The following is a 25,171-nucleotide window of genomic DNA, read 5'->3' as shown; positions in this document are numbered from 1 at the left end:
AGACGTTATAGCATGTCGTGACTGAAAGCTCTGGCCCTCACCAACTGTTCAAGGACAAATTCAGCTTTCTCAAGCGGAACTTCTTCATTTACTGAAAGTTCGTTCTGTTACCTTAGCTCATCGTTTGAACGACTCTTTCTCCATTGGGCGTGCGCCTAATTGTTGATAAAGGTTACCCTCAATGAGGAATGTCGCCTCTGGTCCGGCTAGCAAATATGTTAGTGCAGCCAGCAACAGCAATTCTTTGGCTCATGCGCTAGTCGTCTGTGTGGTACGGTTGAACGGCTAGGTTGTTACTAAGGTCCCTTTAAGTCAAGTCAGTTACACATGCAATAACAGTGGAATAGGTACGCATTGAATGCTTGACCTCGCCAACCATGATAGTAACAATGATTTGAAGAACTCACTGTTGGGTGTACTGACAGTGCCTGCGTCTCATCTGTTGAAAAAAAATCAGGGGCACTTTGGCTCTCTAAAGTGCTGCAAGGCGAAAGCGTTTCCTGGCGCACTGTTTGCTTATTTACTTTTTATTTTTCATATTTTGTTTTTTATAGTTTTTATTTTTGCTCCTTTTCTTATTTTTATTGTTTTATTTTTATTTTCCCACCTTATTTTTAATTTGTTTTTATTTTCTTATTTTTATTTTTTATTTTTACTTTTATTGAATTTATTCCTTTTATTTTATTTATGAAACCCATGCATTCACTAGATGCGCCTTTATTCATGCTCGACCCTTGAGCCTTCGTGGCGGAGTGGTAGCGTCTCGGCTTCAGGGGCCAAAGGCCCTGGTTCGATACAGATCTGCCGACTCGGCTGCCGACGCGTCTGCTAACGACAGTATGAGGCATTAAAGGCTTCCGCCTTAATATGCTTAGCACCATCCACTGACCTGATCTGCGCTGTCGTGAGTATGCCCTGCACTAGGGGTCAACTGAATGGACTCACTGTCTGTGCGAATGGTGTGGGTGCGTCCGGGTGCAGTGCCAGTGGCGTGGCGAGCACCACCAGCATGACCGCGTGCACCGCCAGGGCCAGCACCAGGTTCCGGTGGACTCGAGTCCTCGGGCACTCCAGAGATCTGAAGGAAAAACAAATACGAGCATGACAGAAAGAGAATCAGAATGAGTTTTTATTCGGATATTATAGTCATGTCACAAAAAATAACATGTAGAAGGAAGTCCTCTCGGTGTCTCCTATAGCGTCGACACCTGGCGGTAAGGGTCGACGAAGACATTTCGACCTGAGAGTGTACTTTTGAAGCCTCGGCGATGACACGACAGTTGTGCATCTAGATGGCGGCCTAAACTTTAAAAAATTCAGGGGGGCGCTTTGTTAACCTAAAGCGCGGTGAGGCGAAAGCCTTAAGCGCGGTGTTGCTGCTAGTGTCACTGATGTGTGGTTACGATGTTAAGCTTCGCCTCTGAGTGTGGAACGCGACAGCGTCTTGCAACGCTGTCAGGGAGTCTACAGAACGCCATCGCCTGTTCGGCTCTACGTCTTGCTTGTCGGTAAATTAGTTTTTGAGAAAAGGAAATGTATCTGTCTCGCATATCTCGGTGGACATCTGAACCTCGCCTTAAGAGAAGGGAAGAAGATGGGAGTGAACGAGGACATCGTATTCACTAGACGCGCCTTTGTTCATTCCAAAACAATCGAGCTGGCATGGCGGAGTGGTTACCGTGCTCGTCTCGCACTCCGGAGACCCTGGTTCGATTCCTGAACTCGACCACATTCCTTCTCGGTTTTATTTATTTATCTGGTCTGACTAGAAAGCTTAATTAGGCTAATTGGTTAATTAAGCAATGAACTAAACTCAGCCGCACTAAGTTTAGTTCCCTTTAATTGGTTGCATGGTTACTAGCCAAAGTACACTTTGCCCCGTTTGAAATTCGCGCACTGTGACGTCACGGCAATTTCGACCAATTGAAAAGCGTGACATTTCTGTCGACAACTCCTGCTTACAACGATGACGCATTAAAGGCTTCCGCCTTAAAAATTGCAAACATATTCTTTTATCCGGTACATCCTCTACAACACTGTGAACTGCTCTCAAGTGCTCAGCTGGGACAAGTCTGCAGACCGCTGTCCAAGCGCCGCAGCTTACTCTCGAAGCAGAAAAAGAAAGCAGCCGTGCGCCTTTAACTGGTTTCTCTCAGGCGCTAAATGCTCACATGTTTTGAGAAATGTCCCTAAAAATGCTGCAAAGCAGTGCTGCTACGACAAGAAATTCTGTGACTAGCAAAGGACTCCACGTCTTTTTGTTGCATTCTAGGATCTATTTTTATGTGTACGCTAAATCGAGAACCATGGACAGGGCACGATGAATCCAACGAAACGGAAACAGACGCGCAATACAGAGAACCATGGACAGGACACGATGAATCCAACGAAACGGAAACAGATGCGCAATACCCTTGCAATGCCTTGAAGCGAAGTCATGGTGTCATAATGTTCATCGGGTTATATATCTTGTTCTGAAATTAGCGCGCTCTTGCGAGTCTATGTGCTGAACCACCTAGGCCCTTTTGAAACTCATTAAGGGTAGCTTCATCATTTTCGACTAGGCGGTTTCGCGTCGTGGCCGAATCCAGCCCTAAATCTGTGTAGACGACTGGCGGAAGAGCTCTTTAGGGACCATTCCGAGAGCCTCATCAACGGTCAGTGCTTCTCACGTAGTGGGTAGCAGGACGTCACCTGAAGTAGCAGAAGATGAGCATGCTGGCCGACAGGAAGACCAGGGACAGCAGGGAGAAGAGGAGCAAGATGTAGACCACAGCCAGGGACACTGCAGAGCTGCTTTCTCTACCAGGCTGCGAATAGGGACAAAATTAACTCTTTTAGTCACCAGGCGCCTGGCTACGACCGTCACCTTGTGTAGTTTGGTGCTATTCTCTGTGTGACTCTATATGCGTTTGCAAAGAACCAGCACACATGGACCGGAGGGAAACAAAGAGAGCGCGATTCCTTCGTCGTTTAAGTCCTCTCTTTGAGCACTGGCTGTCTGTGACGTTCAGCCTACTTTTATCAAGCACCCTTCGTAATCTAAGGGGCGTAGCCTTTGACCATGAAGAGTGCAAAACTTATTGAAGTTAATACGGTTTAAGCTTGCGCGGTTTACCTTGCACCTTCATTATATCACTCTTCGCAGTATATGGGAGTCGTTCATTCGTTTCCGGCAGGATCCGTAACTGTTGGCCTCTACAGGCATTAACGGAGACGAACCCTCTGCATTTACCTCCCTGTTCAGGTTTTTGCTCTTCAACCATATGATGAGTAACCGTTTAGTGAATGGCGGTGGTTACGGTTAGAAAAGAGAGCTTTGTAAAAATATCGCCTTCAGTTTTCCTCCCGAATGATGAAGTCGAAAGGCAAACTGTGCCGTACACCCGCTCCCCACGCGTCTACGCAACATAGTCGCAGAAAGCTTAAGTCTGCAGTTCAGGACCACAGCACAGAATTTCTACACGACGAAAAAGCCGTCCGTTGCTAAACTTTTCTTGTTACTTACACAAGGACCTGATCGCAAGAAAAAAAATTACAAGCTCTAAAATTTTGATTCCTGACTTGTTTAATAAAATCAAACATTAAAAAGCTGATTTCGTTTACTGTTGTGATTGGCCAGGGGAGTAATACCGGATGCTGCGGGCCGCGGCCCAGTGTTACCAACTGTTTATTTTTAAATTCGTATCCTCACCTAAATTGTTTCGAACACTTCGGCATCGTGCTCGATGCCTTATTTATTCCAGTATTAATGAATGAATGAATGAATGAATGAATGAATGAATGAACGCATGAATGAATGAATTTATTTATTTATTCAATACTGCAGGCCTTTACGGCCCAAGCAGGAGGGGCATACAAATGACATCAGTGTACAGAACAAAGATAGCAAATAATAAATTCAGAACACTTGTTCTTTTGGCAATAGAATATGAGCAAAACAAAGACTAAACGAATTGGGAACCGAGCTTTTCATTGGGGAAAGTCATAAACACAAACAAACAGAAGTAAGCCAATTAATGAAATATCCAAAAATGAAATGTCAAACATGCAGCAAGGAACAAACACGATCAGTTTGGGCAACCAAAAAGCAGACAAGAAAATCATTTAAGAGCAATTCAAGGTTTCAATTGAATAAATGCTGGTTAGAAGAGGCAGAGGTAAGTTGTTTCAATCTGTTATCGTGCGAGGAAAAAAGAATATTTAAAAACATTAGTTCTCAAATAAAATGTAAAAGCAGGTGTAGCACTGGAAGCGTGTGTGTGTCTCTATCTCTTCCTCTCTATCTCTATCTTCTACCTCTATTCGTTCAGATCTCTTGCTTCCGTATTTACGTCATATATGAAAGGCTTGCCCACCTACTTCCCAACGATCCGATCTACTAACTTCTCCTTCCGAATGACGTCCACTTTGAGCGATGAGCCATCGCACGGCCACTACCGGGTTCCTCGAGCTTACCTGCTGATTGATGAGGCCCAAACACTCGGTGTAGTTGGTCCAGTTTCCCCAGAGCCAGTTCCCGTCGGTGCCACACACCCGGTACGCGTACAGACCTGGGACGGAACGTTGAGGCTTAGTCGACGAAACCGTCGGTGGCATTGGGCAGGAATGAAGGTGAGGCTTGAGCAAATGTGTGTAAGCGGGCAATGTGGCTTTCTCGGCGCCATGACTGGTAAAATAGCGCAAGAAAACATTAAAGGCTACTGAAGAGACGACGGCGGAGGTGCCATCTTCTAGAAATGGCGTTTGAAAGAACAGAAATCTGAAAGATTAGTGTTAACTTGCACAGCATTCCCCCCCTCCCCCCAATCTGATTATATTTTTTGAATAGTGTGCTCTTATAGTGTCTGAGGCCATAAGAGCTATGGAAACAGACAAATTCAAAATCTGGGCCAGGGTACACTTTTACCACATCATACAGACAAATTCAAAATCTGGGTCGGGTACACTATGACCACATCATCTCGTATTCACATCACATTCTAGGAGCGCCTAGCTCTACAGGGATACCAGTTTAACCATATGATATCCTGCGTACGTCGACACGCTGTAGTTATGATTGGTCACCAATCTTATTCATGCAGTGGAGATACTTTTTCGTTGTGATCTAGCCCTTTTTAAAATTTCTGCGAAGTAGGGGCCAATATTGAGAGAATACTGTATTTTTTTTACTATTTCTGAAGTTTGCGTCGCATGCACGTTACAGGGTGAACTACAAAGCAGGTAAATGGAGACTTTGTATTAAGAAAGAACAGGAAATTGACTTCAACATTGTTAAATCCATGGAAGGTTTGGCACGAAACTGTCGCTATTGACCGCAGAGTATGATATCCATGTCTTCGAACTCATATAATGTTTGACTTAGCGCTCATAGCCTGCGCTCTCGCTACTGCAATATATTTGGAAGATCCCCCTTTTTGCCTTCTGCCACTTACGCTGCATCACTAAAACTCCACAAAAAATAGATCGTAACGGGAAACTAGGAACTGCTCCATTCAGATTTTCTTTTCAGTAGAAACTAACAGCAGCTACTATGCAGCTCTATTTGACGTTTGTTCGTTAGAAAAACAGGTCTTTTTGCATGGAGCATTTTCCCGACGCTCAGATTGAAGTATAGGACTGAGTCGATGAAGTCAGAAGTAGTGGGCTTGTTTTACACTATTTTTGGGCGTTTAATATGTATTTTTTTCTTCTGCCGAACACAAGTGTGGAGTGATAATGGAGTAATTACTCACTGACGTCCACCCGAGCGCAGCCAAACAGCTACAAAGGAAAGGTAAACACTTTTCTCAGAAACTTCGCAGTTGTAGAAAATTCGTCCTGGTCCGGGGTTCGAACTCGGGACTACCGCTTCACCGGATTAGTCACTCTACCAACTAAGCTAACCGTGACGGCAAGCTTACGGTAAGGCGAGGGCGAATTGATCAATAACTCGAAGTGGGAACTGTGTTGCTCTAATGTTTAGGGACCAACAAGTGTGGAAATGGTTGTGCTCTAATGCTTACCTCAATATTGAGGAGCTCAATCCTTGATTCATAGCTTCTACGTAAAAAAAAAAGAACTTTGACGTCATCACAGCTGAGTTCCGGAGCTTGTTCCCGGTGTCGGTACCTGACTCTCATCTTTGGCTCTCTCGTAACTTATTACATCTCTGTTTTCAGTGCAAACACTGGGGAGCTATATTCACTGATTTAGGCAAACCTCGATTTGTACCGACTATCCCCATAATTGCACAACTTATAACTCTTCTCGTCACGTTCGCTATCACGCGCACACCCATTTATGCGCAACTTCTCCGTACGCAGCCAAGCATAACACTATTATACAGTCTCGTTCTCGTCGCTTCTAATTAAACCTGTCCAAATTTTCGCAAACCAACTGAAGTTTACATCAAGTGTTATGGCTCCCAATTCTCACGGCGCACACACACACTTTGCTTGGAAGAGACATGAACAATGCACATATTTACTATAGCCGGTTAGTAAGCGGCCTGTCAGGATGACTCTGAACGACATTCAAATAGAAGGTCTATCTACTTAAGGGCACGCTAGTTTCTCGGAAAGGAACTGCTGTCGATGCGAGAAGCGGTCCACGCTGAGTGAAACAAATCTGACGTATTGCTGTACTTGGCTTCCACATTTGACATCAAAGAGGCTAAACTGCGAACCCCAATGACTCCAATGTTTGCCTTTCGTCCGTACTCGCAACGTCAGACGGGTTAGGCTGAGTAATCGACCGGTTAGCAATCAGTTTGACTCGGCGGACAACCGTAGTCGAAAGGGAAGGGGCGAAAGAACAAAGGTTCTTTTGGTGACAAGTGAGCGCGAGACAAACGTCACCCAGACGTACTGAGTGCCACTCTCAGGCTCATGCTCACCTAATTAATGGCTGCTAGAACCAGCTGGCAGCAGAGTGGCAGGCACTCTACACGGGCAACGTGTGCGCTCATCCATAAAGCGCGCCATCATTAATCTTTCTTATTTAGGTCGCTGCGGTTCCTAATTGCTGCCCCTTAACGCGTCTTCTCCTTCGGGCATGGGCTTTCCAGCCAAGTTTGCCTATTTATTCTCCTATTGTTCTCCCATTTTCTCACTTTCGTATTTCACGTAGCAAGCGCAGCGACTTGCAGTTAGACATTTCAAATATCGTGCTTTCAGAGTGCAGCGTTTCTTTAGCTTCTGCGATTGAAGCTAGCCACTCACAATGACGGCCTGGAATTGCTGCCGACGTGCTCTCGTCGAGCGCGTTCTTTTACCAGGAGAGTCATTAACTAGCTGGTAACGTAGCAGGCGCAGATTTGAGCGGAGCAGAGATTGTGCCCAGACGTCCTTTCATTAGCAGGCACCGCGCGACAGCTTAGGAGCGGCCTATAGTGCGCCGAAAGAGCGTCGCTGTCACGAAAGGCTCATTTATGTTCGGCCCTTTCACCCCTCGTGTTACTTGGTGGGCTTGATGTACTATTGTTATTTGGTGAGTTCTGTACATTCAAGTTCCCTGAAGCCTCGGGCTTTCGTTTTTCTTTTTGAGTGCGACGCCTATAGGAGAGATTTGTTCTAACCTGGCGGGAGCAGTAAAAAAGCCCTTGAAACCCTTGAAGAATGAGCACAGTGTAGCGTAAGAATCTACTCCACCAAAAAGGTATTCGGAACTCCGTTTGGTCTTAAAAGTTTTACCGAGATTTACATTTTATTTGGCAACAAACAAATTCTGCAGGACCCAGGCAGAAAGCTGCAAGACCAGTGTGAAAACCACTGGCCCCGCCAGCGCACGAAGCCGCATAGAAAGCATGCGGCAGAAGACGCACAAATATTTATATATAATCCCTTTCACTTAAGATTTTACGAAGTTTTTAAAAACAGGCTTTTTGAATTAGAAGGGCGCTTTCTTGGGCATAGCACCGTCAGCGGTGTAGTTCATCAGAAACAGCTAAATAGGATAGGATAGGAAAACTTTTATTGTCCAACAGAAAGAGGGTAGCCAGAGGGCTACCCGCCTAGACGACGGCCGAAAGGTCTTGACTCTCGGCGGCGGCTTCGGCCAGTCGGACGAGTTGTAACTGAGTCGCCGGGTCGGAGCTCAGTAGCAAGGTCTCCCATTGATCTTTTGTGTTTATACCTCGTCCCTCCCGGGGAGCATGAGGACATTCCCATAGCATGTGGTCCAAGGTGGCCCTAAGTTCGCAGTTTGCGCATGTTTCTGAAAATTGCTCTGGGTACATAAGACTCCAGAGGGCCGGGTTTGGAAAGGTGTAAGTTTGTAACCGGCGCCAGTTGATGGCTTGGTATCTGGACAAGGATCTATCCGCTATCTATCTATCTAGCGCAATTTCAGGCATTGGAAACTAACATGCAAAACCAAATTCAGTCGATTCTCTCCGCAATACAGGAAACAGCTAAAACGTTCTAATTAGGAGGCTAATGAACTAATATTGAATAATTAACTTTTCACTTATTACAGTTAGGCTCCCTAATTATTGAGAGGCGTGTAGTCCACTGCAAGTAATACCCACATTAGCTTTTAAAATTTAGAAAACACGGTTACCCTTGAAGCTGTGGCCCAAAAAATTTTGGCTATTTCGACGAGTTGCGTCCACTGGAGAGGTTGCTTTGCCTACAAGCTTAACAAGTGTACCGTGCAAAATCATGGAACATGTCATTTACTCTCAAAGCATGCAATTTTTGGATTCAAATAATTTCTTCCATCCATCACAGCATGGATTTCGCAAGGGGTTCTCCTGCGAAACTCAACTAGCCATTTTTCTACATGATATTCACGCCAACCTTGATACTAACCTACAAACTGACTCCATTTCCCTAGATTTCGCTATGGCATTCGACAAAGTACCTCATCAACGCTTGCTTCTTAAACTCTCCCAGTTGAACCTACATCCGAACATAATTGCATGGATTAAAGCTTTCCTCACGCATCGCTCTCAGTCCGTCGTCATTAATAACCAACTTTCCAACCCGCTTCCAGTAACCTCTGGCGTCCCACAGGGTTCTGTTCTCGGTCCTTTGTTATTCCTCATATACATTAATGATTTACCCCATCATGTCTCTTGTCACATCCGCTTGTTCGCCAATGATTGCGTCATTTATCGCTCAGTGACTAACCATTCTGACCAAGAATCCCTTCAGGCAGACTTGCGCCATGTGCAAGACTGGTGCTCCCAGTGGATGATGAGGCTCAACTCTAACAAATGCAGTGCATGTCCTTTCACCGCCGTCGAAATCCTCTTGTCTTCAAATACACAGTCTGCAATTCCCCAGTTGACCTCGTCCAGTCATATAAATACTTAGGAGTCACAATTTCTAATGATTTATCTTGGCGTTTGCACGTGACTAACCTGATATCATCTGCTAATAAAACACTAGGTTTCTTAATACGTCACCTACGGGAAGCCCCACAACACGTAAGACTACAAGCGTACATCTCATTCGTTAGAACTAAACTTGAATACGCATCACCCATCTGGAGCCCTCATCAAGAATATTTAACACACGCTATCGAAGCTGTTCAAAACAGGGCTATCAGATTCATTCACTCCTCATACTCGTACGACGTGAGTATATCATCCCTCAAATCTCAATCAGGTCTAGCTAATCTTTCTAGTCGCCGTCGCATAGCCAGTCTTGTCCTGTTTCAAAAGTTCTTTTATTCACCACTAAAACAAGAACCATACATATGCGCACTTCCACAACGCAGGTCCCATCGCATCGGTCATTCTGTTCAAGTTTTGCGTCCACGTGGTCGTACCACTGTTTTTGCCAACTCATTTTTTTCTCGTGCAGCAGCTGACTGGAGCGGCCTTCCCCATAATATTGCTGCCATAACATGTTCATCATCATTTTCAAGCACTGTTGATTCCTGCATTTTGTAAACCCCACCCATTATGTAACACCCTGGAAAAGGGTCTTTAAGGAAAATAAAGTGAAGTGAAGTGAAGTGAAGCTGCTCGAAAGCGCTTGTATTTTGGCGCGATGTAGCCAAAATTTGTCGGGCCACAGCGCCGAGGGTAAGCGCGTTTTCTAAATTCTAAAAACTGATATGGGTATTATCTACGGGAGGTTACACGTCTCTCAATAATTAAGGAGCCTAGCAGTAATACTTAAAAAAAGTTAACTATTCATTATTAGTTAACGAGCCTGTTGGTTAGCCCGTCTTAGCCGTATTCCGATGTACTACACCACTGACAATGCTATGCCGAAACAAGCGCTCTTCTAACGCTAAAAGCCTATTTTTGAAAATTGTGTAAAATCTTAGGTGACACGCCCTGTATATATACCTAAGCAAAACTGCATCGCGCAAGGAAAACGAGCAAATTAAAGCAAGGAAAAGAAAAAAAAAACTAACACGACGTCACAACACATACTGATAGTACAAAGATGACGCATTTTTTTGTTTTTGCTTTAAATGTTGACACATATGAGTGTGTGTTTCCCTGAATATCTCATATAGAATTGTAGACAGTAGATATTTAAACATATGCGTTCCGAAATTCGTTCTATATTTTTTGACGTTCTAGTGTTCCAGGCAGCGCATGTCACAAATCACGGAGTTTTTCTTTAAGCACGCCAAGCTAGCTAAGCCATCGTTATTTTTATTGCCCCTAGTTTCTTATAAAGGCTCCTCAGTTCGCGGGGGCTACACAGTCGCCGACTGCATCCACGCATACCCCTGGCCAGCGAGGCGTCCGACTCTGCCAGCGAGATGTCCAGCGATGCGATGATGTGTGCGCAAGGCTTTCGCAAAGCCCTGCCGGCCGTGGTTGGGGGCCAGCAGGTGAAGGAGTCCCACGCAGACTGGCAGCGAGGCAGAATGGTGTCTGGCTCGGTGGACTGAGATCGTTGTTGCTCCGTTAGTCCCTGCTGCGGCCCCAAGAGCGGCTCCACTGCGGTGGAAGATGCTCCTGCGCAGAGGGGAGGGCAGGGAACAAGAGCGGCATTTATTAACGCATAAACTTATTCCACAGATCGACTGCACCCCCGAATTCGTGATGCTAATTTTAAGGCGAATGCCTTCAAGCGCTCATACTCGGCCATGACTGTCCGTCCGTCCATTATGCCTGAAGGGAAAGTCATAAGTAGTCATTACTAGTCACAAGTCATGACTAGTTAGTCATTAACAATTCATGACTAGTTAGTCATTAACAAACAATGACTAGTTAGTCATTAACCAACCATGGTTAGTGAGTCATTTGGTTCGTCATGACTAGTTAATCGTTAATCAGTCATGACTGGTTTGTCATGACAAGTTAGTCATTAATGGTTAGTCATGACTAGTTACTCATTAACCAGTGATTACTAGTTAGTCATTACCCAACCATGACTATTTAGACATTAACTAATCAGTTATGACTAGTTAGTCATTAACCAATCATGACCAGTTAGTCAATAACCAATCATGACTAAGGGAGATGATATGATATCCATATATATAGGCGGACTTTAAGAAAATATTGGGAATGCTTTTCTACAGCAGTCGAAACCAGTGTGGTCCGTGTGCATCTGAAAATTAGTTGTTTCTTTTTATTGGCGTCGTATAGTTCAGTGTAAATCGGAGCCTCCCTGGTGAACGTAATTTTGTACTGCGCGCATTGCTTCTCCATTGTCGCCTTTCGTGTAGTAGTTAGAAGCAGTGAAGGGTGTTAGAATCAAAGTGATCTCGAGGGAATGTTACTTAAGCTAACGAGAGCTACCACGCCTGATTTCTGGTGCTGGTTAAACTTATTAGTGGACTGTAAAACACAAAAACAAAACGAACGAGGAGGAGGAAGAGGAAGAGGAAAGCCGGAGAGGTTAACCGGTAGATGAAACCAGTTCGCTATCCTGCACTGTGAGAAAGGAGTGAGGAGATATAAAGGCGAGGGAGAAAAGGGAGAGATAAGAAAAAGCGGAAGGCGAAAAGCCTTGGGCAAAAACGACGAGTAATGAACAATACTGGTTGACCTCATTTGTGGCGAAGTCGGGTTGACATTATTTTACACTGTGTTGTTCATGAGCGCTTCAGATGGGCTTGAGAGTAGATTTCTGATCTCGGAGCAGATAAGAGGTGTTGTCAGGTGGACGGCCTTTGTTACTGAAAATCTTTCTGACGTCACCCCTTCGATATCACGTGATCATCTTCACGATGATGCCAACGGTGCATCCCCCCGCTCCTCTAATTTAAAAGTAAGTGAGTGTAGGCAGTTAAAGAGGATGGTATATGCGGCTGTACACCACAGACTCTCACAGGATAACACCCCATGATGGCTCATATCCCCTGGCCCTCACATCCTAATATAGTGAAGAAGTGACGTCAGTGAGGTTTGCTTGCCACCTGCTATGTCTAAAAAAGATAAGTGAAGCGTAAGCTCCGAAGAACTTTCGTGATGCTGCTATGCCTGGAAGAAAAAAAAAGCATGTTCAGAAAGTAAAAATTTCCAAGGCCACTAAATTTTCAAGATTAGGCCCATTGCCTCAAGTTGCCCCGCATCTGCTCCCTAGATATTACGCAGCTTCAAGAAGCATCATTAGCTGTTCGAACGTTGTCTCTCAGAATATTTTTCAGGAACACGTCGTTGACATCTTTCTCGGCGTTTTGCAAACGCAATGTTTTATTCAGGTCTATTCACCCGCAATTCAGAAGGAGAACAGAGTGCCGGTCTTCGTGGCACTGAGCGTGGTCTCATGGGGCCAGCAGTGCTTAGAGAGAAGGAGAGAGGCAGATGGAGAGAGCGCACTTCATTACAGACCTGTGATGCCCTGGCATTGGCGGTTTGCGAGAGTCCGTGCGAGAGGGGAGACCTGACATTGACGAAGACAAAGTGGGGCGAACACGTGTGCCGCTAAGCTTACATAAGGCTTCAATTTATGTGACAGCGATTCGTTTTATTAAAGTGAAGCAATAAAGGACGGAGGACGATGGTTCATGTACTTAATATGCATGAAATTGCGTGGTGTGTAGGGTTTCATGTCGTGAAGCCGCACCTGGGCTATGAGAGACGCTGTGGTGAAGGGCTACGGACTAATTTCAGTCAGCTAGGGTTTTGTAATGCGCACTGACATCGCAGAGTACATGGCCGCTACTGCATCTCGGCTTCATCAAAATGAGGTGCCGCTGTTGGGATTCTACCCTTCGACCTTGGACTCAGCAGTCGAGTGCCTTGGTCACTGAGCCGCCGCGGCAGGGAGCATAAGTGAACAAACGAACGTAAAGAGTTCGTTAAATGAACACGCATGAAATGCAAGCAGAAGCAGGCGCATGCACAAACCAAGAGATAAGACGCAGTTAATATATGGAAGCACATAATCCTTCGTTCAGGTTCACAAAGTATTTCGCACATTTCGACGAGAGTGATAACGTATTGAAAGATGGTGTAGGTGTCGTCTCTGCCTAGTGGTTCTTAAATTCGTCGACAGCCACCGCCATGGCTAAGTCGTCATGGTGCTTGGCTGCTGGCCCGAAAGACGCGGGTTCGATCCCGGCCGCGGTGGTCGCATTTGTATGGAGGAGACATGCTATAGGCCCCTGTACTGTGCGATGGTAGTGCATGTTTAAGAACCCCAGGTGGTGGAAATTAATCCGGAGACCTCCACTGTGGCGTCCCTCATAGCCTGAGTCGTTTTGGGCAGTAAACCACACAGAATCAAACCTTAAATTCGTCGAACACCGTAGCCATCAGACCGACGTTACCTGCAGCTATGGAGCCCCACATAGACTTTTGTAGGTAATGTAGGGCTATGTGCGTACAGGGCCGTGAATACTGAAGGATGAGCGAGAAATGGTGGAGGGGGTTGTCTAGTTCCGGCAGAGTTATCTAGAACCTTTCGAAATTGTCTTTGCCAGAACCTACTGCCTTTAGCTCGTGCCTGTGCGGCTCGATTTGCATTTAGCATACCAGAAACTTGCAGAGATACAGGCTCTGTCAAAAGAAAGGAGGACAAGTAGTGCGCTTCTAAGCTGTATAGTGGGGCCCTTGTTACGTCCGCAGAAGCTGTAACTCGCGGAGGCGTAAGTATGACAGTTGGTCTCAGCTTCAAGTGATTTGAAACGCTGTCGATGTGTAACGCACGGCCCAGAAGGAAACCCCTTGTGCAACGTACTTTTGACAAATGCTGTACGCGTACATCTTCGCATGTGCTCTAGCTCGCCCTAACGTACGATATTCGCGGTTAGTGCACTGCACGGGCTCGGGCCGGCCCGAAAGCCCGGGCCCGGCCCGGCCCGCGGACCGGGCCGGGCCGGGACATGATTTGTTTTGCCGGGCCTGGGCCGGGCCCGGGCCTGAAGTTGCGGGCCCGGGCCGGGCTCGGGCTTAAAGCGGCGGACCCGAGTCGGGCTTGGGTCCGTAAAGAAACGGCTGTTGTCCGACTATTCATTCACTATTGCAGAGTGAAGTACACAACTGCGGCATTGGAGCAGCATCACGGATGAGCTATCGGTTATAGTACGCGCTGAGAAAAAAAAAAAGTAAGCTTTACTATTTGACTTATTTGTTTCCTTATTTCCACGCCGCGGTGGCTTAGGAGCTTGATTACTGAGCCGGGGAACCAGGGTTTGCTCCTAGCCTCGGCGGCCGCCTTTCCACCTTGGCGGCTAGCATGAAAGCTACGTACTTTGCAGTATCACTACTCGTTGAAGAAACCCAGGTGGTCGAAATGATCCGGAGCCCCCTGCTTCGGTTTCTCTCACAGCCTGCCTCCCCTTGGGCCCTTAAGCCCCCCAAAAATAGCGTTTATGTTATAGCTATATTTTTCTCGTGTGAGAAAATTCACAAAGTAAAGCGCATTTGGTTTTCATATTGATCAGCTGACCGGAACGTCTCGTAAATGAAATACCCACAAAAACTCGCCACAGTTTGTAAATCTAATCTCATAACCACATCTATCCCTCCTCGCTTCTTCAGCCTGGTTGTCATGACAAGTGTTTTGCCCTGTAAGTTATCACGTGGTTCGCGCGTTGTCTTCTGCTCCACCAGTAAGAGTAAAATTCAACCGGCCTTAATTGGCCATTGATCGTTCGTCACCCCAAAACATACCTATACACTATTATAAATGCATTCGTGAGGAACATAGTTTACGACTCTTATAGTCTTCAAAGCACACACCGTGAAATACTCAAACCTTTTAGCATTTCGTTTCTGCTGAAAGGCGACCAGTTCGGCTATAAGCTCAACCTGTGAGATCGCATTCACTAAAATTGTCATCCCACTGCTTGCTAGACAGCTTTAATGTTTATACTCCCGGACGACAGAATATAACTGATTAAAATCATGGGGAAATGCAAAGTAGTCTGTTACGCGCGTATGCAGCCCTTTTAATTTGGCTCTCGAAACTTCCTAGTTTATTTTTGCGCACCAGCACGAGATCACTGTCCAAATGACGGGCATGGCGAGCACTACTCTTAATCACTTCCTTCTGGGTTAAAAAGAACGAACTTTCTGCAAGCCAAACTGTTTTCAGAACCTTTGACGGCCAGTTTCTTATCGGTCTAGTAGCAGTCTACTTGCTCAGAGTGAGCAGTATATCTCAAGCGTAACTGTGAAACGGGCCGGGCCGGGCCCGGGCTGGGCTGGGCTTCACTCGAGGATTCACGGGCCGGGCCGGGCTCGCTGCAGCGATAACTTTGCGGGCCTGGGCCGGGCCCGGGCTTGAAGCCGCGGGCCTGGGCCGGGCTCGGGCTTCAGGTATCGGCCCCGGGCCGGGCTCGGGCCTCAGATTTAGGCCCGTGCAGTGCTCTATTCGCGGTAAAGGGCTATGTGCTTGCAGCGTAATCATTTAGTTGCTCCACAAAAATGGCAGCAGATAACGATTCAACGCTATGCGAGTCCGCACGGAGCCTTTCCTGCTGTAAAAAAAATGGTTTAAAGGAACACCAAAGACAAGTCCACCGAGTAATTATTCTCAGTAAGTATTTATTGTCCGCCTCTTTCTGAGTATGTTCACGTTAGCCCTTCAGGAAAAGACGCGATTACAGCTGATTCATGAAAGATCACTTTTTGGTGACAGTTGTCACTTTCCCTTTGAATGCCATAGTCGATAGGCAGTCACGAAGTTCAATTTGTTCTCAATTTCGCGATAAGGTTGCTTTTAATTTCTTGTGTATAGTACTTCATGATTCTGTAAAAAGCACTGATTGAGAAAGCACGTACAGTGGTGATCACCGTTACCGCGAACACGAGTGCATGAACACCACGTCGTTGAGATGCTCCCCAGTCGTCTGCTCTAGCACAAGGTCACCTGCTGGTTTTGTTTGATGGCTGGGGAAGGCTGCTGAATCTCGCGACATTTGTAGTATCACCACTGGGACGAGACGAACGCAGTCTTGTTTTCACGGTAAAGATGATCACCGCAACCTACGCATCGACCGTCCAGAATGATCTGAGTAATGTTTAAACAGAGCACGCCTCATAGACTCAGTATTTCTGGTCTCGGGGGCTCTCGGGTGCACTCATCGGTGTGGCCACCGCCGAGCTTGTTTTTGTTTGATTATTCATTTTAAATGGCGCGACTCTGTCAAAATAAATAGTAGAGTGTCGAGGTCGTCGCCAGCCTGTCGCTGTCGCTTCCATTCTACTTGCCATCACCACTACGCTACAATATTGAACTCGCAGCCGGAGATGTTTTCACATGTTCAGCGAAGGAAAATAATGCTTTGGAAGGCTTACGCCGGCTGAGTGTAAGTGGTGCGGATATACGGCTGCCAGAACAGTGGCGCGAGTCGAGACCTCTGTGCTGGTGAGCGTTCCGCTGGGACTCAACAAAGGGTCTTCATTTTTTTTTTTCGTTCGTTTGTCAAGGGATTGTGACGAAACGACAGAAGCGCGAAGCATTTTTGCAGTGAGTTAGGGGCTGGTAGCGATTTCAATTTCTCGGTTCATTCTAGAGGTCAACACAAGAGGAAAAGCAGCGCTTGAAAAGTTTGAAGTTTAAACAAAAAGTAAAAAAGAAAAACGAACTTGGGAGAAGAACTTTAGGATAAAAGACGAATGATGGCAGTGAGAGTAAGCTTGGTGTTTGCACGAAGGCTTATCCTTGTCTTACTGCTTCTCGCGAATGCAGCTGAGTGGAAGTATTGGGGCGAATATATTGCAGCACAAGGTGGGTAGGTAACCGGGCTCCGATCGAAATGCCAGCGCTTTTCGAGTTTCGAGAAAAAAAAAGAGAAAAAGAAAAAAGAACAGCAGAAAGGTTGGGAAGGTGTAAGACGAATGAAGAAGCATGGTACATAGACACATTGGACGGATCCGCCAATGCGGATGGGATGCGCTCTAGAAAGGATCCTCACGCTTTCTATCCTAACGGATCCTCTAGAAACTGCCGCATGCGAATCACACGCAGTCCAATGGCTCAGAAGGGACGATTTGCGTCTGTCGGGAGAACTCATTCGCAGCCTACTAAGGGATGAATTCAACGCGCGGAATTTAAAATGAGTTGTCACAAAGAAAGTAGAAAAATGAAAAAAATTCGTCGAAGACGCAATGCTGGCGTGAAGGAAGCCTGTGTCTATTGGCACAGGTTCGCGGTGAAAGTTTCACGCTACACTTTCCGCAGAGTGGAATCGGAGCAAGTTTACTGAAGAAGGAAAATAAACGAAATGGAAAGAAGAACTGTCGCGTTTGCAGAAGGACAATATTGTGCGGGAGCACGGCTTTAAGGTAAATCCAGTGGAATAGAGGCGCGCCTCCAAACCTAATGACTTCGAATATCGCTCTTCCGGCGCGCTGTTTGCATTGCGCAATGCATCGGCAAAAGCTCCCGACAACCAAATCTTTCGCCATGGAAAGATGCACAAAAACGGACACAAGTTTAGGGGACCGTTTTTACCGGCACGCTTGCAGAGACAGTAAGAGAAAGCAACGTCAACAAAGAATAGAGAACAAGTAAAAAAAAAATAAACAAATAAAAAACGCAAGCAAAAGATAGAAACAGGGCGAGAGAAAGAAAAATGTTGTTGTCTATAGTCACCGTAGCTATAAAGCCTCAGCCAGTGAGCCTGAGCCATCTGAGCCAGTGTATTCGTCAGCAATTGTAAACCGGTGCTTGGACCAAATAAACCATTTTGGTGGCCATTTATATTTCTCTTTTTCGTTGTTTCGACTATCTCCAGTTTCGGAGCGCTGTAAGGTTGCCTGGCAATGTGACCTCTCCTTATTGTTACTCTCGCATCTTGAGGAGCACGCAATACAGTTCTTAAACCGGAATGCATTTGTTAACTTCCAGAGCAGCACCAAGGTTATAGCACTGCGCTAAAACATTAATTACACGCTGCCATGTGCTTTGAACACAGCTTAGCATTAAGTTGCTGGAGGAGGCAGTTTTATTTTATGCTTACTTTGGAGAAACCCGGTGTCTAGTTTTCGGAGTGTATTTCCGGCTGTAAATTAGTGAACGCGTAGTCGGCATTGTGATAACCTCGAATATTGCAGAGAAAGCTCTACTCCTCCCGTACAAAGCTGAAGGTCATGTGGCTATGAAATTTGACCTTCAAATCAGGAGGAGCGGAGGCTTGGCTCTGACGTCATGTCACGTGACTGCCACGCCTCCGCAGCTGTGCTCGTTGAGCCGACGGCGCTCGCTCGCCTCGCAACTATGGAATCACGTGACTCGCTGCGCCTCGCCACAGCTGCGTATGGGAAGCCGGCGGCACTCTCGCCACTGCCGTAAATCTCGTGACGCGCCGCTCGCTATATAAAAGCATGTGTTTACCTTCACACCGCCGCGGTGGCTCAGTGGTTACGGCGCTGGGCTGCTGACCCGAAAGACACGGGTTCGATCCCGGCCGCGGCGGCTGAATTTCGATGAAGGCAAAATTCCAGAGGCCCGTGCACTGTGCGATGTCAGTGCACGTTAAAGAACCAAAGGTGGTCGAAATTTCCGGAGCCCTTCGCTACGGCGTCCCTCATAGCCTGAGACGCTTTGGGACGTTAAACCACAATAAACCAACAAACCAAACCTTCCCACAAAGCCATGGATGAGCTACGTGCCGGGACTAGTGCTTCGACGATGTAACGTCGCCGTCAAGCGGGATCTAATGATCTTTACGGTACGGAAAGGCGTCAGATTGGATAACCATGCCTAACAGAGCTTTCGCTCGTTTTACCAGGTTCAGCTGGGTTGAACCATATAGCTAATTCTTTTGGAAGGATTTAACAGGTGGCGAGCTAGTTTATGTAGTAAAATGGCGAGGACGCAGTGTTCGCTAGCATTCGTCAAGTACTCCAGATGGGTGACGGAGTTTGGGACAAGTGTTAGAAAAATGTGCGCTTTGTTACAAAACTGGCATTAACATCACATCGGTTTTGAGGAAGGGAGGGCGCCACCAGCGCCACCGTGATCGGCTGTGCGCACATCAAGCTCCAGCAAAATCACGTCTACGTCCAGGTTCCTGACCTCGGATCGCCACCAACCGGTCTACAGGAGCGCTACTTCATCGCCTGTACGCCTGGTAATCAAAATTCCAAGCGTTCTGCGCCGTTTTTTGGCACATCAGCATCTGGCTGGCCGCCCGCGCCGGGCGCGCTAAGCCAAGCCTACATCTGCACCGCCGGGGCAACGCCCCCCGCGCTCGCCAGCATGCTCGCAGCCGGAACGGCGGGGAGCTCGCCTAGCCAGTCAGCAGCCCAGGCGCTGAATCACAAGCACTGTGCTCCCGCGGCGCCCCGGCAAGCCACCGCAGCCACGATCGTCATGAAATTTGCGAACCACCTCAACCTCGGCAACACTTTATTCCCTGTGCTCTGTCGGTCCGTCATGGATTCCGCCCGCCTAACCAAGACTGAACGTGACAATACCTACATCAAACTCCGCACCTCGCAAAACATCCTGGCCATCGATACCCACCGCCCAGCCGCTGCTGACAAGCTGCTCCAACTCAAGCAAGTTTCACTGAACAACACACAGTACGAAGTCACCTCGTACGTAGCTAATGACCCCCTCAACGCCCGTGGTGTTATACACGGCATCACCATGGACTTTACCGAAGACGACTTTGCCGCTAACCTTCGTGTTGACGGCACCCGACTCCTAAGCGCCCGCCGTCTCGGACGTACCAACACACTTCTGCTCACCGTCGAAGGGCCCCGTCTACCACGCTATGCCGTCTTCTACAGCGGAGTGTACCGCGTCTACCCGCAAAAGCCGCACAGCAAACAATGCACGCATTGTCACGCCATAGGACACCGTGCCGACGTCTGTCCTAACAAGCCTAGCCTTGTTCGGTGCTCGATTTGCAGCCAACCGTTTCCTCCTGACCAAGACCCAACGACTACCCCACACGAATGTGAACCACACTGCTGGAACTGCAAGGGCGACCACACACCGTCTCATCCTGAATGCCCCGCAAGGAAAGACGCCGACGCTGCAGTCCTAAAGTGGCACCGCGCCCAACGACGCCATCGCGCCCGCGCCGCCCCTCCACCCCCTAAAGCCGACGCGACCAACTGGCCGCCCCTGCCTACCTCGAACCGCTACGAGGCCCTTCAGCTCTCCTGCAGCAGCAGCAGCAACAGCCCGGGGCACGAGACCGCGCAAAGAAGTCAATCTCGAACCAAGCCCTCTGCCAAGCGGCCACCGTCCACCACTTCTGGTGCGGCAACCAGCACCTCCACCTCCTCTACTAAACCGCAAGCTTCCGTGTTGCAGTCACAGACTCCACCAAGTCACCAGGTGAGCGGTCCATCTCCCACATCCATCGCACCCCCTCCCCCGTCCTTCCAAAACCGGTTTTACTCACGTCCCTCCACACCTACTCCACTTTCACCCCTCCCTACCGACAACGCTATTGCTCTCATACAGCAATCCCTTGCTCCCGTCCTATTGGCCTTACAACAACTGACGGCTCGCGTCGAGCAACTAGAGCACCATCTCCTCTCCCTCGCGTCCTCTGCCCCACCCTCTCCCGACGCAGACTCCAATGCTCCCCCTCGAAAGCGCGCAAGCGCCCCTCTAGTGCCTAACCTCGACACAATGGAGGAAGACCGGCATGATGAGTGATATCATGCGACACACATCCCCACCCCAAAACCCTCTAATTATTTGGCAGTGGAACTGCCGCGGTTTTCGTCGCAAGAAAAATGCCCTCTTGCAACACATGCGGATTACTGGCGTTAACCCAGACGTCATCGCACTGCAGGAAACGCACGGTGCCTTTTCTCTGCCAGGTTACGACCATTTTACTCAGCCAAGTATAGTCATGAAGAGAAAAGGACATCAAACGCCCCCTCCTCCTCCGATTTTGACGGTTACATACATACGGCGCACGATACCCACCATTCAGGAAGATACATCCCACCTCAACTCAGGGACGAAAGAGCATGTCCTGACACACTCCACCTATCAGGGTCACCGTATCACGATTTTAAACTGCTACTGGACTCCCTCCGACTCTAAAACCAGCATCCCACCTTTGCATACGGCCCTCCCTGCCTCTAATGTCCCTACTACTTTCGTCCTTCTTGGTGACTTCAACTGCCCACACCCTGCATGGGGATACGACCGTACTTCAGCCTCCGGACGAAAACTCGACCGCTTCGCCAGTATTCATCACCTCACCCTCCTGAATGACACGTTCATGCCTACACGCCTAGGATGTGGAGCACAATCCGACACAAACCCCGACCTCGCATGGATTCGCAGCGATCTCCGCGCTTCTTGGAGTAATACGGGTGACACGATGGGGAGTGATCACTGTATTCTTCAGATAACGCTCACGTCCCAGCGACCCTCCAGACCACCCGGAACACATCTACCTCCCACTATGCTCGTAGACTGGCCAAAGGCTCGGCCGGCCCTCGACTCCTTATCAGTCTCACTCGAGGACCCCGAAAAATGGTGTAGCGCCATTATGGAGACCGTCTCCCAACACACCAAACATATCCACCGATCTCCCGACTATCCATACATTGACACACACCTACTTGGGCTATGGAAACAACGTCGCCGGGCCATAAAAGCTTGGCGCAACTGTAGATCTAGCCACGCATTGAAAAGAAAAGTTGCTGAACTAACGCAAGCAGCCCAAGAATACGCTGACCAACTAGCCACGAACAACTGGCTTCAGCTGTGTGATGACATGGTCGAGAGACTCCACACTCCAAAAGTCTGGCACATTATGCGCACCCTACTTGGACAGGATAAACCTCGTAACACACTTCAAAAGCTACAGTTGGCCCTCTCCGTCTCGCAAGAAGAGCTGGCTGAGCAAATCCGAAATCAATTTTACCCATCCTCTACTTCTCCTGCCAGCTCCCCGTCATACCCTTACACCGAAGAAGAAGCAGACGAGCAAGGAATGAATTCCGACTTTACATTCGCCGAACTTCAGGCTGCTCTACGCTCCCTTAAGCGAAACACAGCACCCGGCCCAGATAAAATTACCTATGGTATACTCCGTAATCTCCCCGATTCAAAACTAGACGAACTTATTCAGATTATTAATACTGTTTGGCGCTCCGGGAAAATTCCCGCTGCATGGAAAGAGGCACACGTAATTATGATTCCGAAACCAGGAAAATCCTCTGCGCTCATCACTAACCTCCGACCTATATCCATGACTTCTTGCCTAGGGAAGCTGATGGAGAAGATGGCCCTTACCCGCCTCGAATGGCACCTGCATACCAATCGCTGTCTTGCTCCCACTATGGTCGGATTCCGCGCCCACGTATGCACACAAGACATTGGACGGCAAATCTATGAGGATTTGTACGCCTTCCCAAGCAGCGCACAGCTTCGAGTTTTGACCGGCGTGGATATCAAAAAGGCTTTTGATAATGTCGCCCACTCCGCAATTCTCACCAACCTGGCAGACACTCGCCCTGGGGTCCGCATGTTCAACTACATCAAAGACTTTCTTACAGACAGGACCCTCCGAATAATTGGCCCCGACGGCACACCTTCCGCCCCCGTTCCCCTCACCGCAGGTACACCACAGGGATCCATTCTTTCACCTATGCTTTTCAACTTGGCAATGAAAGAACTGCCCCGAAAACTCGCTGAAATTCCTGGCCTACGCCACGCTATATATGCGGATGATATCTCTCTCTGGTCTACCACAGGAAACGCCGGGGAACTAGAATCCACTTTGCAGCAAGGCCTCGACGTCGTTCAGGAGCATGCACGCCGCATAGGTATGAGTTGTTCCGCCGAAAAGTCGGAATACATCGTGGTTTCTAACGCTCCTCAAAAAACCGCTTCTTCCTACCGCGAACTCATTCAACTCTCTCTCGCGCAAACCCCTATTCCCCGACGGAGCCACATCAAGATCCTTGGCATCACTTTTCAACAAGATGGCAAGTGCAACGTGTGGCTTAGCCAACTCCTGCAACAACTGAACCAAATTCGCCACATGCTGTCCCGCATATCTCGTCAAAAGCATGGACTCAGAGAACACGAACTCCGTCGAGTTACAGAAGCACTCGTTTATTCGAGGGTCATGTACGCCTACCCCTATCAACGCCTCACATCCTCTCAAGTAAGCAAACTGGAAGCCTCTCTGCGTCGCTTCACTCGATTAGCCATGGGAGTTCCCATCTACGCCGCAAATGCTCTGATCGCAGACGCCGCCATTTTCAACTCCCTCGAAGAACGCGCAGCAGCACACCACCGAGCCCAGATACACCGTCTCTCTACCTCCGAGCAAGGCAGAGACCTCCTCAGCCTTTTCGGACACACCATTTCCCAACTACCCCCGCTTCAACCATCTGCTCCCCCGTGGAAAAGCCTCCCGCGTCTTACTGTAAAACCCATTCCACGCCACATGTCTCCAACGATAAATCCCGGGCGGCGTGAAGCACGGGCGAACCATTTACCCGTACTGGGCCACGACACTTACTATACCGATGCCCATATCCTCGAGCACCAAGTAGTTACTGCAGTAGTCGGCCCTCGAAGCACCTCCACACATCTCCACACAGGAGTGCCCTCCTCAACCGACGCAGAAACTCTGGCCATAGCAGAGGCGATTACGCTTCACGACCACCTGTCCTCCACCATCACCATACGTGCAGACTCTCAGGCTGCCATACGCTCATTCGAATCTCAAAAACTCCCTCCCCATATCCTAGACACTTTGCTGCAATACCTAACAGCCCACCCTACGCTCCATGTCCGCCTTGAATGGATTCCTGGTCATCAAGGTATACCGGAGAATGAGCTTGCTCATGCTCTGGCCCGTGAAAAAATACCACCGGGCCCTCCGACTGCCTGGCCAGCCCATTATAATCCCAATGCAGACCGCGCTACACACCGACAGGACCGCCGCGAACACCTTCGCAATTTGCGGCACATGCGACGAACCCTTCCGTCACCCTCCCATTTCCTTTGCCGTGCTGACGCCACTCTAATTCGACAGGCACAGACTAACTCCCTTCCCTGCGAACTGTATTCCCACTATATCCTTCATAAACCGGGCAAACCCGCCTGTCTCGTGTGCGGAGAGCATCCCTCCAACATTCATACATATTGGTTATGCCCCCGCGCAACTAACTCTCCCACCATACCTTCCTCGCATACCTTGCCTCCCCCCTTTCACCTCACGTGGGCCCGATGGACCGCTCCACCAACCTCTCTGCAGCCCGCCCTCTGGCCGCTCCTCGCCGCCCACATCCGACGCATCCAAGGGACACGTGGCCCCACTCCGCCACCGCCGATAAATAACGCCCACCAAACGGGCAGATAAGAAGGCTCGGACTTGAGCTGAAAAATAAAAGTTATCTCTCTCTCTCTCGGTTTTGAGTGTTGCGTGAGCGTAACGTAAAAGCATTGTTTAAAGTACAAAACACACACTGAAGAGTCGACAGCAAGAGTAGGAGGAAACTCCAGTTAAATGTAGTAAAAGTGAAATCCCCGCACGCGAGCAAGAAGCTTGGCAGAAAAGCTGTAACTTTAGTTTAGGCTTAGCTTATGGGGTTTAACGTCCCAAAGCGACTCAGGCTATGAGAGACGCCGTAGTGGAGGGCTCAGGAAATTTCGAACACCTGGGTTTTTTTTTAACGTGCACTGACATTGCACAGTACACGGGCCTCCAGAATTTCGCCTCCATAGAAATTCAACCGCTGCTGTCGGGATCGAACCCACGTCTTTCGGGTCAGCAGCCGAGAACCATAACCACTGAGCCACCGCGGCGGCCTGTAACTTTAGTTTATTTTGAATGTGTAATGTGAAGGTGATTGCAGAGTGTGTAAGATAAGGCA

General features: G+C 48.2%; 1 protein-coding gene across 1 annotated transcript in view; it reads right to left on the bottom strand.

The window, feature by feature from the left end:
* Positions 1–25,171, bottom strand: part of LOC149336275 (corticotropin-releasing hormone receptor 1-like) — a 156,694-nt gene that overhangs the window by 42,447 nt on the left and 89,076 nt on the right. Inside the window, exons 2-5 of the mRNA XM_089554690.1 lie at positions 10,676–10,909; positions 4,459–4,553; positions 2,695–2,810; positions 946–1,078 (exon numbers count right to left, since the gene is read on the bottom strand). Coding sequence (XP_089410816.1) covers positions 946–1,078; positions 2,695–2,810; positions 4,459–4,553; positions 10,676–10,909 — 578 coding nt within the window. The remainder of the gene's footprint in view (positions 1–945; positions 1,079–2,694; positions 2,811–4,458; positions 4,554–10,675; positions 10,910–25,171) is intronic.

The sequence above is a fragment of the Amblyomma mixtum genome, chromosome 7, assembly GCF_055824585.1.
Source record: "Amblyomma mixtum isolate Tamu chromosome 7, ASM5582458v1, whole genome shotgun sequence".
Classification (NCBI taxonomy): Eukaryota; Metazoa; Arthropoda; class Arachnida; order Ixodida; family Ixodidae; genus Amblyomma; species Amblyomma mixtum.
This window is presented reverse-complemented; position numbering and strand designations above follow the sequence as displayed.